General features: G+C 37.4%; 1 protein-coding gene across 7 annotated transcripts in view; it reads right to left on the bottom strand.

Annotated features, from left to right (window-relative positions):
• The window catches only part of LOC306844353 (protein furry homolog-like), a 92,838-nt gene that overhangs the window by 34,585 nt on the left and 45,269 nt on the right, over window positions 1-12,984 (bottom strand). For 5 of the 7 annotated variants that reach the window (XR_013781912.1, XM_079376416.1, XM_079376415.1 and 2 more), the window contains 16 exons: window positions 12,247-12,300; window positions 10,070-10,209; window positions 9,791-9,887; window positions 9,551-9,630; window positions 8,800-8,880; window positions 7,825-7,993; window positions 6,386-6,478; window positions 5,652-5,750; window positions 5,148-5,249; window positions 3,652-3,696; window positions 2,192-2,295; window positions 1,892-2,000; window positions 1,581-1,667; window positions 1,278-1,449; window positions 614-746; window positions 383-490 (listed from right to left, as the gene is read on the bottom strand). Coding sequence is in view for 6 of the 7 variants with exons in the window: in XM_079376416.1 (XP_079232542.1) it covers window positions 383-490; window positions 614-746; window positions 1,278-1,449; window positions 1,581-1,667; window positions 1,892-2,000; window positions 2,192-2,295; window positions 3,652-3,696; window positions 5,148-5,249; window positions 5,652-5,750; window positions 6,386-6,478; window positions 7,825-7,993; window positions 8,800-8,880; window positions 9,551-9,630; window positions 9,791-9,887; window positions 10,070-10,209; window positions 12,247-12,300 (1,673 nt within the window). In the remaining variant the exon portion in view is untranslated. The remainder of the gene's footprint in view (window positions 1-382; window positions 491-613; window positions 747-1,277; window positions 1,450-1,580; window positions 1,668-1,891; window positions 2,001-2,191; window positions 2,296-3,651; window positions 3,697-5,147; window positions 5,250-5,651; window positions 5,751-6,385; window positions 6,479-7,824; window positions 7,994-8,799; window positions 8,881-9,550; window positions 9,631-9,790; window positions 9,888-10,069; window positions 10,210-12,246; window positions 12,301-12,984) is intronic. The other 2 variants (XM_079376414.1, XM_079376417.1) reach the window with 1 other exon arrangement.

Below are 12,984 nucleotides of genomic sequence, written 5' to 3'. Positions count from 1 at the left end.
AACTTGTTGTGTTATAGGCAATTACCTTTACATAAACTATAAAGACCCAACATTTTGGGAAATACAGTATGCAAATACGAAGTGAACCCAGAGCATGTTGAACTCACAATGCACAACATGCACTGTAGCAATCAGTAAATTATGTAATAACTGAAATGTAATAACCAGCCTGTTGACATTTGAACTGAAATATTTCCAAAACACTTCATATTGAATTAAATTGATAGCTAGTGAATTAGAATCAAATCATGAAATTCGGTCAATGGTTAGTAGGCATAAATGTAATTGTTCTCAAGCAACAACAGAACTAGTGATTTGGAGAATGGTTGGAGTTTTCTTGTGGTGATGAATGAGGGTTGACATGAGGGTCACAGGTCATTACTTGGCCAGTAGCTCGATGAGATCCTGTCTGCTCATGCCATCTGGGATTAGTCTTGGAATGGCAGCTACACATGTCCGGAACAGATCAATCTTCGGTTTACGCTCCCCACTACAGCAGAACACAAACGTATAATAAACACGATGAAAGCCAAATAAACAACACCATTTGTTTTAATATCATTTAAAAAATTCTTAGATCATATTTATGCAAATAAAATCACAAGAAACTAACGTGATCATGTCCTCTGGCTCTTTGTTGGACATCTGAACGTTGGTCATGCTCATGGATCGTCCCACCTCTTTATCCAGGTGCCTGAGGATGTTGTCCAGGGCCTTCCTAACCTGAGGGTAATACAGAGACATACCTACACAGACAAACACATAAACAGAAAGAAAACAGCTTAGTTCACACGCAAAATCTGGTACAAGAACGGAAAAATGTTACAATAGACTACATACAGAGGCATTTCCTCAACCTCTAAACAATGAGGCAAGATAAATAAAACCACTGTCTCCACTAATGGGCATGCAATGAGTTTTACTGGAAAAGCAAAACAAACTATTGAAAATGTAAAGTCAAATTTAAGTATATGAGGAAATTATTTGTGGCTAATGCGCACATAAAAAAAAAAAAAAAAAAAAAAAGGAATGGACCACAATTACAATCCCAAATTATTTCAAACTTTCTTACTTTAAGCACACAAAAAAGAACTTGGCAGGAAGTCACAACTGTATTTATGCTGAAAGCTCAATGAGGACTGCTCATGCTCCAGAAATCACAATTACATTAAAATCAACTATTCGAATATGACCTAAAATTCTTTAGGGTTGGGACAGGCGGGACTCTGAAATATCTTCAGTTTGGGGAGCTGTGTAGAGACTGTAAGGGTCCGTACCGATGACCTTGGCTTCCTCGTCTGTGAGAGTGGTGTTGAGGAAGATCTTTTTGACCCGCAGTGTGTTGCCTGAAGGTAAGATGACGCCTGTAGTGGGCATGGGCGGCTCGCCGTCCTTCTGTTGTAAGCTGTCAGCTATCACCAGGAAGGCCCGAAGACCAATATTCATCCTCTGAGTGAGAGACAGATAAGAGAGAGATAATTAGTTTCAATGTTTATCTTTTTATCCATCCATTACCCCAATTTTAAGTTTTTTTTTTTTAATTTTAATGGCTGGCACATTATGTGAATGTCTTCACACACCTCAGGATTAATGGTGAAAGTCTTGTGGGACTTGCCCACACACAGCAGGTCATAGATGATCTCTTTCATGGCAAAGTCCAGCCGTTCCTTTAGAGAGGGAAAAACAACATGCCACAAACCAATGAAAACCAACGCAATAAACCGAAATCACCCTCCCAAATGTTCATTGTGATCAATTTACCTTTATTATAAAATAATAGATTGTTGATTGTAAAGTGGATAGCTAGCTTTAGGATTTGGACAAAACGAAGGCTGGATATGAACCTGAGCTGCTCTAAAACATGTTTTGAGTGTTTTTAATTTTTTTTTACCTGAGCAATAAACTGAATAATCTTAACAAAGATGTTGAGGGGTGTGTCCCTGGGCACCACACTGCGAGAGCCCTTTGGGAAAAGTGCCGTTACAATACTGAGGAGACGACTGTGAAGGAAAAGAGATAATGTGAGATGTTATATACATATAAATAAGAATTGACTCAGACAGTTTGTATATATTTGTTTATATCTGTGAGAGGTTTATCTTCTCAAACAATGGTATGTTTGTGCCTAGCGTTAGTATTGAGTGAATGTATTCGTATTGTGTGTGCAAATCTGTATGATTGTGTGTCCTACCTCTGTGTGGTTGTGTTGCTCTCACACTTGATCCTGATGATGTAAACCCAGAGCAGCCGGTACAGAGATTCCAGTGCTACACGAGACATTTTGGGATCTTTGTTCTAAAAAGAAAGATACAAAAATGATCAGACAACAAGAACTCATTGAAATAAGGAATTTATTTCCAAAAAGTAAAAGAGCAAAAAAAAAAAATCCCTATTTTGGACTTTTACAAACACGTTGCTTTAAAGTGGCTTCACACAAAGCAGGGTCTTACAAACCCCCCCCCCCCCCCCCCCCCCGTGACCTCCAAAGACAACAATTCGTGAATTAACTCAGCCATGAAAATATGCTAGCTTCATTCATAAAGAGGTGCTGCTTTATCTGTATCATAATGGGTGATCAATAGTTCACTTGCTGCTCGTAACGAGCTAATGAGGAATATGACGCACTGGACTCCATTTACAAGCCAATAAGAGCTATAATTTCTGCTTTAACTGCATTGATGCACAAAGAGATGACTCATAAATCAGCTGTTCAGCAGAAGCAATAAATGATGAAAGAGGTATTCATAAAAACTCTACTAATGAATCTGTGATTAACACATCACGGCTCGTCCAAATCGAGTCCCTGACTAAGCAGTTGTCTCGCTCACTCTATGGGCTATTCAGTCTCTCTCTCTCGCACACACTCAGCTAATCAGACTGCAGTAAAGAGCATCAAACAGGGTGTAATGACCAACACTCGCCATAGGGGGCGATATGATTGCATGGATTGCAGTGAACATCAACTACATAAGTATTACAGCACTAGTACAGTGAGGCCTCCCTAGTTTCTTTTATCAACAGGGATGCCATTTCTTCATAGAATTATCAGCAATACATTTTTCCTCTCTGTTCTAATGAGTCTGCAGCTACATTTCAAATAGTTGTACATTCAAAACAAGCCACTGTGAATGCAACAAACGGTGTTTTTTTTGTTTTTTAATTTTCCAGAAGTTTATTGTGATTTCTGTCAAACTTCGCTGAAAATTTGCTTGCAATATTAAAATTAAGGCTAAGAGTTGAACCTGGTCCCCCTGCAAGATCAAAATAAATCTCTTTCATAATTAACACAAAATTTAATGAAATAATTATAATTCATTCTATATTGTCACCTACATTTTTTTTTAAGGGAAATGCATAGTAATGCAAAATACTTTTATATTTGCTTTGGCTAAAGGGCGGCAAGAGAGTTTAGGGCTGAACTGATGCCGCTTCAAATAAAACATTTCTGATGCCTTCATCAGTGACTCCTTGAACTGGGTGGTTTTCCTGTGTGAATTCTTGAGGACAGCAGGACACTAATGAAGCTATTTTGCATAGTTTCCTCTATGTTCAGGCAAAAGTTGTCTCAGGAAGTCCATGTGGAACACAGGTCAATCACATGACTTCTGAGGGGCAGGGTTAGCTCCCTTGCGGGTAACCATGGAAACTCACCTGCAGGGTCTCAATCTGCTTACGGATGCTGTTGTTTGACGGCATCTGGAGCCAATAAACGCAGGGGTAACAAAAAAGATGACAAAAAACGGGGTGATGGTGATGGGGAAGACATGCAGGTTAGAAAAAGAACAAGAGACAAACTTAAAACAAAGCTTTGTGCTACAACAACATGCAAAACAAAGTGCAGGGTGCTTGGGATTTAATACTTCAGTGTCAAATTCCTAACAGAATCAACACGAGTATTACAACATTTATCTATACTTCCTTAACGAATGAAAATGGCCCATTAGACAAAAGCTTCTAGGAAGATTATTTTAAATTTAACTTATATACAGTTGATGTGCTGATGATAGATGAAGAGTTTCTGATGGGTGAGAAGACAAACGGCAGGACTGAATTAAAATGAAATTGAAAAAAATGACAAATTATAAACAAAACTGGGAGGCAGGGTTAGTCCATGCAAATAGATGATTACAAGCAAGAATGATTGTGCTGACTTTAGTCAGAGTAGACGCTATATAAAATTGATTGCAAATGAAAATAAGGCTTCAAATAAAAAATAACGTCCACTCTGATTAAAGTCTGTTGATCTGGGAAGACAAACTACAGCAGGGTTAGACAAGACAGGGGAGCAGACAGACAAGCAGAACTGCAAAGGGAGTCCATGGATCAATCAGGAGAGGAATTATCCACCACTGAGACTACAAATCCCATAAACCTGGGCTCAGTTGGCTAAAGACATTACACCAGATCACTGAGAAACCTTGACTTCAGATCCTGAATTGTTCACATGACTTTTTGAGAAGTATAAGAAGCAGCCTAAAGTGGATTTGGAATAAGGTTCACACTACAGTCCAATTCTGATCCAGTCCTGATCTAGATTAACGGAAAGCGAGTAAAGGATATAATCGGTACTGCATGGAGTTACATAGAGTTTGATTACTCATTCATAAAATCACCACCACCAAATCAAAGCATCATGTATGAATCCTCAAAATTCACATGATAAAGTTGCATAGATTGGAGGGAAACACATGATCACATCCTGGCAACTGAACCAGCGACAGTGAAAAAGAACGTGGACAAGCACAAACACACACGGTTTGGAGATATGATTGAGAAAGAGTGGATGACAGGTATAATTAACTGAACGGTATATAAAAAAGAGGCATTTTACAGATGTTGTTTGTAACACCACACCTTTCTCTGAAATTATGCAAGTGAACCAACCCACTTACAGAATGAATTTTCATATTGAATTACCAAACCTGCCTCCAGGCTTCAGAATCTGTATGCATCAACTCCTCTGTTTTTGCAGTGCCCAAACAACATGATTAAAAGGCAGGATGTATAGCTACTTTTGCTACTTTTAAGCTGCATTTTCTATGGTGCAATCTCTGAAACTGTCAGCTCTAGTGTTTTCTTTTTTTTCACAGGATATCACAAAGCTAAACTAAACACTCTTTATTCATTCCACTGTTAGAAAACATTACCTTTAGGTGGGAAAGGCAGTTCTGAAGGAAGATGTGCCAGTTATTGAGGAAGAACTGCTTTTGACTAACACACAGCAGACATGTGACCAAGGGATACAATGCCTGAGGAGATAGAAAGACACAGAAAACTTAAAAAATATATCAAAGAAGAAAAAAATGAAAATGCTGATTCCTAAATCAGACATTGCATCTTCTCTCATGCACTTGACAAGGTGAGCTAGGACGGATTTACAGCGAATAAAAACCATTTCTCGCTCAATACTACTGATTGAGCAGACACTAAATATTTGAAATACAAAAGCAAAACTCTTATGGCCCACTTTTATGATAGTTTTATGGTACTCTTGGAAGCTTTGTAATTGCATGGAAAAGGGCGACCGGTGGAATCAGCTAAACTTGTCTTTTTGTGCTCCACAAAAGAATGACTGCCTTCTGGGTGGCAGAATGATCTAGGCTACAGAAGATTGTGGGAAAGTATGTATCAAAGCAAAAAAAGGACTGTACCAGTGAATGTTTCTTTCTTGAGCTGAGGTCAAAGGTCGTCTGGTAGAGCATCTCCACAAAGTTCTTCAGGCAGGGCACATTCACTTCATTCTTCACCGCCTTCCAAAAACACACAAGCACAAACATATAAGCCCTCACGCTGAGCTACACCCGCTTGGTGCACAACAGCACACAAATCACTTTGAGCTATTCATCTTGTCAATGCAAAACAAAATACATTTCAATTGTGTTTCTGTAGCAACTCATTCCACAAGCTCCACCTCAAACCACTTGACAAGACATGTATGATCATGAACTCTGCAGAACACTCTGAGCTTCTGTCAAATGAACTGGTTCACGGTTTCAAAGATTCAATGTGTCTGAATCGGTGTGTGATTGCTTTAAAACAAAAGGGAGCCAAAGCCTTTCTCAAAGTATTGTTTATACTTAAATGACTGTCTCATTAAAAGTCTGCAACTGGGCGCAAATCGAAAAACCTGGAATGGGACTGCAGCGGAGTGTTTACAGATCGCACACATTCTGATTTGAATTCATGGAAAGTTGTGTAATGTTCTGTATTGCCATATTGTGAAACTACGCTAATTTAAATCAGAGTTGATGTAGCAATGTTGCAATTTATCCAGAATGTGTTAAATTTCTGCAGTACGCATGTGAAATCTGGCTCATAGGAATGATTTTTGCACATGCATGAATATTATATAATTTAAACAAATGGAGAGCTCTGCGGTACTTACAGCAGCTACAGGGATGAGGATCTCAACAAACAGGCCAGCCAGTGCATGTTTGATATCTTTGTCCTTCACCTCCAGGAAATACTGAGCACATTCCTGCTTCACCAACAGAGACACACATAACAAAACATTTAATTAATAAATGCAAATCTTCACACTGATCATTTGAGAGAAACTCATAAATGTCCAGTTTTAGTAACTGAAAAGGATGCACCACTATTAAATTTTTTGTAAGGCCTCCACACTCACACACGGTGGTTGGAGAAATATGAGGTCTACAGTAAAATACAGCATCCCTTTGCAGCTATTGGCTCAATAAAAATCTCTGGATTACGGTGCTTGTCAAGTGCAGCAACATATTGAGTGCGGGATTTCACTGCCTGTAACTGGCTAATGTAAAGGAATTGCTCCACACAGTCCTGATGGCAAAGTTAGAGCCAACACATTGAGACTGTTACTCAAGAGATTTTATGAGGCATGACTACAGAGAGCTCAAAAATAAAACAAAAGAAGTACTGTCTGAACGACAATAGAGTAGACGAGACTCAATATGTATTGACAGTGATGATGTGGCACATTCCACAAAAACGGGAAAAAAAGGGCCTGAAATGTTGAAAACAATATTTACAGTATATATTTATTTATCTTCTTTTTTTTGAACAAATGGTCATTTAAAAGAGGTGCTTAAGTTTGCTTAATTCAAAATAATGAAACTAAATTTTACACGAGTCATTCTGTGTTTTGCATGCAATTCACAATTCATAACTGGGACATGTCTTTGGGACAAAGTTGAACGTTTTTGGTCCATAAAGTTATACTATATCAAAAATATTTTTTATACAAATAACTGAATATCTATTCAAGTGATTTTATAAAACTTGCGTTGATTTTGTGGGATTGTTTAATTGTTGAGAAGGTCAAGTTTTAGTGTCTAAAAATGAAAGGATTAGTTCACCCAAAATTTTTATTTTTGTTAATTACTCACCCTCATGTTTTTATGAAAACATGCAACATTCATTCATCTTCAAAACATAAATGAAAATATTTTATTAAAATATATGCGTAATTTCTGACTCTTCATTGAAAGTCAAGTATGTTTATTTGAAAAGCTGTAATGTATGTGCATTGATCAGCATCATATAAATTTAGCATGTCTCATTAAATCACCCAATTCATATGAATTTAGTTTACAATGTCTACATGAACATTTTAAAGTGTCAAAGTTTCAATTAAAATACCTTCATCTGTATTATGAAGATGAATGAAAATCATGCAGGTTTGGAACAGCATGCAGGTGAGTAAATTAGTAAATTTCATCTTAGGGTTTCTGAACTCTTGAAGACAACTTTTCAGTGGATAAATCGCATAACAACAACCCTCAGCAGCTCATTACAAAGCCACAAGGATGTACACTAAATGTCTGTGTTTGCATGTGTCTCGACCTGCATGAACTGGAACGAAGCCTCAAAGTCCTCAACGGGGTACATCTTGACTCTGAAGAACTTCATGCCCATGATGAGGCTGATGATGCTCTGCACCACATGAGGACTTTGCTCCTTCAGCCTCAGTTCCTTCAGCTCTGTGATGAACTTCTTACGCACTGCCTGGAACCTGCACACAAATACAAATAAATAGAAATTAAGTAACATGTTGAAATTAGGTGTCTAATCTATTCACACAACAGCTGATAAAAATTCAGCGTCAAGTTTCTAATCAACAAATGCGTGTAGGAGCCTTCAACGAAAACTAAACATCACATAATAGGTTGAATAAAGACTGGTTTGTTACCGTCTGTGGATTATTATAATTGTTCAAGTTCAAGATTTAAAGTTTCCCTTAAGTAAAAACAAAAAGCAAAAGCTTGTTATATTAAAGCAAACCGGCTAGATCCAAACAAGCAAAGACCACAGTCAGAGACCATCATGCCTTTATCATATTATGTAAAACGGCTTCTTCAAACACTGTCCTCGGGGCAAAGTGGCTCCGCACAGGAAATCATGAGGTGGAGCACTGTGGTAAATCAATTTCAAGCCCTGACTATTACAGCACAGGGATAAATTACATTACAGCTTAAACAGACAGTTTCATGTAGCTGTGAGGGAGTCTTAGCGTGTGGCAAGCAGAGAATTACAGTAACATTAAAAGCGTCTGTAGTACAAATCATCTGTATTTAGCTCGAGGCGAGTTAGCGTGACAGAATGAGAGGGGTTTGAGGGCTTTGTTAACTCTGATGGGAGATAAGAATGATGTGCTAGCATCAACTTCATGCTTCTGCTTTACACTTTACTTAAAATAAAACAACTTTTAGGCCACAGATATGACTGAACTCATTCCGTGAGCATACATCATATTCAACATCGTATTCAACAGACCAAAGAAGGTACACTGTAGCTCATTGTGGTTTTGGGATGACTCACTTGGATTGGGCGAGGACTCCGATGACCTCAGCAAAGAGGTCAGCGATGATGTGCACATTACCAGTGTTGGGGCCTGAGTACCTGTTAAACAAACCAAGACAATAATAATCAGTAACACAAGCAATTCTACACAAAATGAAGAAAATCTTGGTTCGCATTTCCATTAATTACAAAATTAGATTTAAACCTGTTAAGTTTGGGGTCTGTAAAATTATTTTTTTTTTTTTAAAGAAATTGCATGAAAAACAGTGTCAGTAAAAACAATTATAATGTTACAAAAGATTCCTATTTGATGTTCCATTGAACTTCCTAGTCAAATGTATCCTAGTCTGGCACAACTGTTTTGTGATAATTATAAAAGTTTCTTGAGGAGCAAATCATTATATTAGAGTGATTTCTGAAGGATCATGTGACACTAAAAACTGGGCTAATGGCTGCTGAAAATTCAGCTTTATCATCACAGGAATACATTGTAATTCAAAATATTAAAAAACAAAACAGTTATTTCACGACTTGTAATATTATTTCAAAATATTCTAGTTTTACTGTATTTTTGACTCAATAAATGCAGCCTTGGTGATCTACCCCAAACTTCTGAAAAACTGTGTATATACATACAAAATGATGTAATGATTTAATTATAGGCAGTTTCAGAAATCACACACTTGTGTCTCACATCAGGTTTGCATTTGTCCATGGCACATCTGTAGAATTTGCGTAGAAAAGTGTGTGTTTGCGTATACAGACTCACCCCTCTTTGTGTTTAAAGTGCTTGAATGCCAGGTTAAGGACTTCTTGTACTAAGGCGTCTGGCACGGGATGAAGGGGAATCTACGGAAAACATTTTATCAACATTAACTATGATGTAAGGGTCACTGTTTTCCTCCAGGAACCCGATACACTCTTAGCAAGTCTATACATGTTAATGCCACAACACACCTATCTCTGACTTCAGAGACACCACACCTAAGCAATGTAACACAGACCTCACCTGTTTCAAAACTTCCACTGAAACTAAACAAAAAATGAAGTCTATGGCTAAGTCCCTTCGCTCCAGTAGGTAGTCTTTATCCCGGTGCTGTTCATCTCTAAAGAAAGATCAAAAGAGCAGGATTCACAAGTTATAATAAAAGCACATTTTATGAACTCCAAATAAAGAAATCACAGGAAAAAGGCACATCATATGCATCTGTTGAAGCGAAACATATGAAAAAGAGAAACATATGGTGATGTGCATTTGTGTAAGATGTATATTTGCGTGTCTGCCCACCCTTTGGACTTGGTGCTGGAGCGAGGTCTGTACTCGTACGACTCGTCTTCTGTCCCACTCTGTCTTCTGTACCAGTCAAACAACGTCCGCAACAGCGAAGGCAAACAGTGTTCTGCTATGGAGCTCATAGAGCTTATTAACTGTAACACACAAACACAGTAATACAGCTCAGTGACACACTCTTCATGTTGGTTAAACACAGCATGAAATTAAATATTTACTAAATATTAATAAGTTAATTCATCTATTAAAAGGCATAAATGTATGTTATTGATCTTTAAACGAATGCATCATTCATGCATGTTACCTTTTTTATCTAGTCATATTTAATTGAAATGCTATTTAGATTTTCACTCGGATGTACATCACAATACAGAATGATAATACATAATAAATAAAACAAATAAACTGCAATAATAAATAACAGATGGCGGTGAGCTTGTTGTACATGATTCAGTGTATGTTATTTCAAGGAGAAAAAAAACCTTCCATTAAAAAGTACAAACTCTCTCCACCTCTGAAATATTGGTTATTTGCCGCACAGACTCTAATTGGGAAAGCCATTTTATTTTACCTAATGGATAAAAAACACTGTCAAGTTGATTGAAGAGAAAGATCTAAACAGAGAACAATACACAAATGGATGGAAATGAAAAGAAAATGGAAGGGAAGCAAGAGAGATGGCAGCACATTTATGTGCAGTCAGGTATTGATCTGTCCTATTGTGATGGCAGGATGGGTGTAGGATGATATGTCCAGTGGTTACTCAACCTTTCACTGCAGTAACCCAGCACCAAGCATCTCTCACACACACACACAGAGAGAGATATGGCAGTAGAGTAGAAGTGTGTGTATGCTGATGAGTGAGTGAGGGATGATATAGTTCACTATGGTGTGATTCAGCAGAGCAGATCTCTCTGCAGTCACAACACGTCACTGACTGAACATGGAGTTCCTGAGAATCGGCACAGGCAAATCCAATAGCCAAATCAGTGTGTGCATGCTAGTGCTGTGTGAAAAAAAAAAAACAAGACTATTGTGCAAAAATGAAAAAGTGTGCTTGTTAAAGTGATGTTCTGAGGTGCACTGGGATGCAAAAGTCAAGATAATTAATGAAAATACTTCTGTTTTACGTTTTTTCAATTTCATACATTTTTCATTCCATATCATATTATCATAATTTGAGCAAAACTGTTCAACGTGAACATAATATTTAGTTTGTCTTAAATTTGCTTTATTAATTATTTTGCACTCAAGCTGCATGAACTCCTCACATTTGTGACAAACATTTACATGTATTCATTCAGCAGCAGTGTTAACTAAAACTATTAAAAATTGTTTCCATTAATTGGGCATCTTGGGATCCAATGGAAGAAAGAACATCTGACCCTCTGTACAAAGAGTCACATGCTCGCAAATTCACTCATTTCATTAGTGATCTATAATCTAGAATCTGAAATACATCGTATTCAATTTACATAATAATGTTTCTTTGTTTAAAAATGCCTCAAAGTCCCAGAACTTTGAAACAACAACAAAAGTTCTGTTTATTTCAAAACTGTTTATATCCAGGTTCAAATTTGATTTTGATTCCCAGACTTTTAGACCCGGCTGCACATGTGGCCTGCATCAGGTGAGTGTGTGTGCGGGACAGGATGATGTATGTGGTTAAGCAGAGTTATGTAACTGCTCTCTCCCTGCCCTCATGGCACTTGGCAGACACACTCCAACACCCCTGACCTGATATATTCTCACACGCACGCACGCACTCCCAGCAGCCTGTGCTGATCTACTGCTGCGGATGACACAGCAATTCTGCTCTTGGCAACGTCCAGTGTGCGCAGACACATATACACACACACACACACACACACACACCAAAACTCAATTCACTCTAAAGTATAGAGACACATAGACACATGTTGCTGTGATTTTCTGCATACTCACTGGCTCATTCTCTCACACACACAGGCCTAATGGCACTGACTGGATCCATTGCAGGACGATGTCTCATTTTGTTAAACAAAGCATTTTGCTGCAACTCTGCTGTTAAAAGTTCTGCGCTAATCAGAAATGAGTGATGGAGAGTGAGAGAAAGAGAGGACTGACAAGCAAAGAGATATGCTACACAGATGATTTATAATTATTAAATAATAAAATGACACACATATACTAACCTGATCAAATTGTGCATCTTCTCCTCTTTGCAGAGAGCGGGAAAGGAGCTTCTCCTGGAAGAACAAGGATACAAACAGTACAGTGTAAATTAATAAATGATAGATGGATCATCAAAAACTGTCTGACAGGAAAAAGTAGGAATGTACTGATATTGAAATTACGATACTTATTTTCGTATTTTATTTTTTAAATTTCAGATTTAAAGATGGACTTATAGTCAATAGTTTTGTTGAAACCATTATTCTTTTCCCAGGATTCACTGATGAATATGGAGTTAAAAAAAGCTGCATTAAAAATGGAAATGTCTCTACTGTCACTTTTAAACAAAATTTATTTATTAAAAAAATGATCTTACTGACCCCAAAGATAATATTATTTTTTAATGCATTCTTTAATTTATAAATAAACATCACAAATGTTTATGTATCATTGTTCAGTACATTTGTACATTATTGGACACTTAAATATATACTCAGTTATAATTCATTTTCATCAGAATAAAACGCAGGCTAAGTGAGATTTAAAATTGAGAATGACTTTGTTTTACTAATGTGAATTAATACCCCAATGTGAGTCATTTAAGTGAGGAACCCCAGTTTTTCAAAATTTCAGGCCCTGGGAAATTGAATCTCCCTTCAGTCCATTTTCAGTCATTTTGTAGTTAACGCAGACTGTAAAATGACTCAAGCACTCCTGGTTAATGGCATTTGAATGTTCTGTTATCTGGTTTATATTTG

Source organism: Barbus barbus (assembly GCF_936440315.1).
Source record: "Barbus barbus genome assembly, chromosome: 24".
NCBI lineage: Eukaryota > Metazoa > Chordata > Actinopteri > Cypriniformes > Cyprinidae > Barbus > Barbus barbus.
The sequence above is the reverse complement of the archived record's forward strand: the minus strand, read 5'-3'. Positions and strand labels throughout refer to the sequence as shown.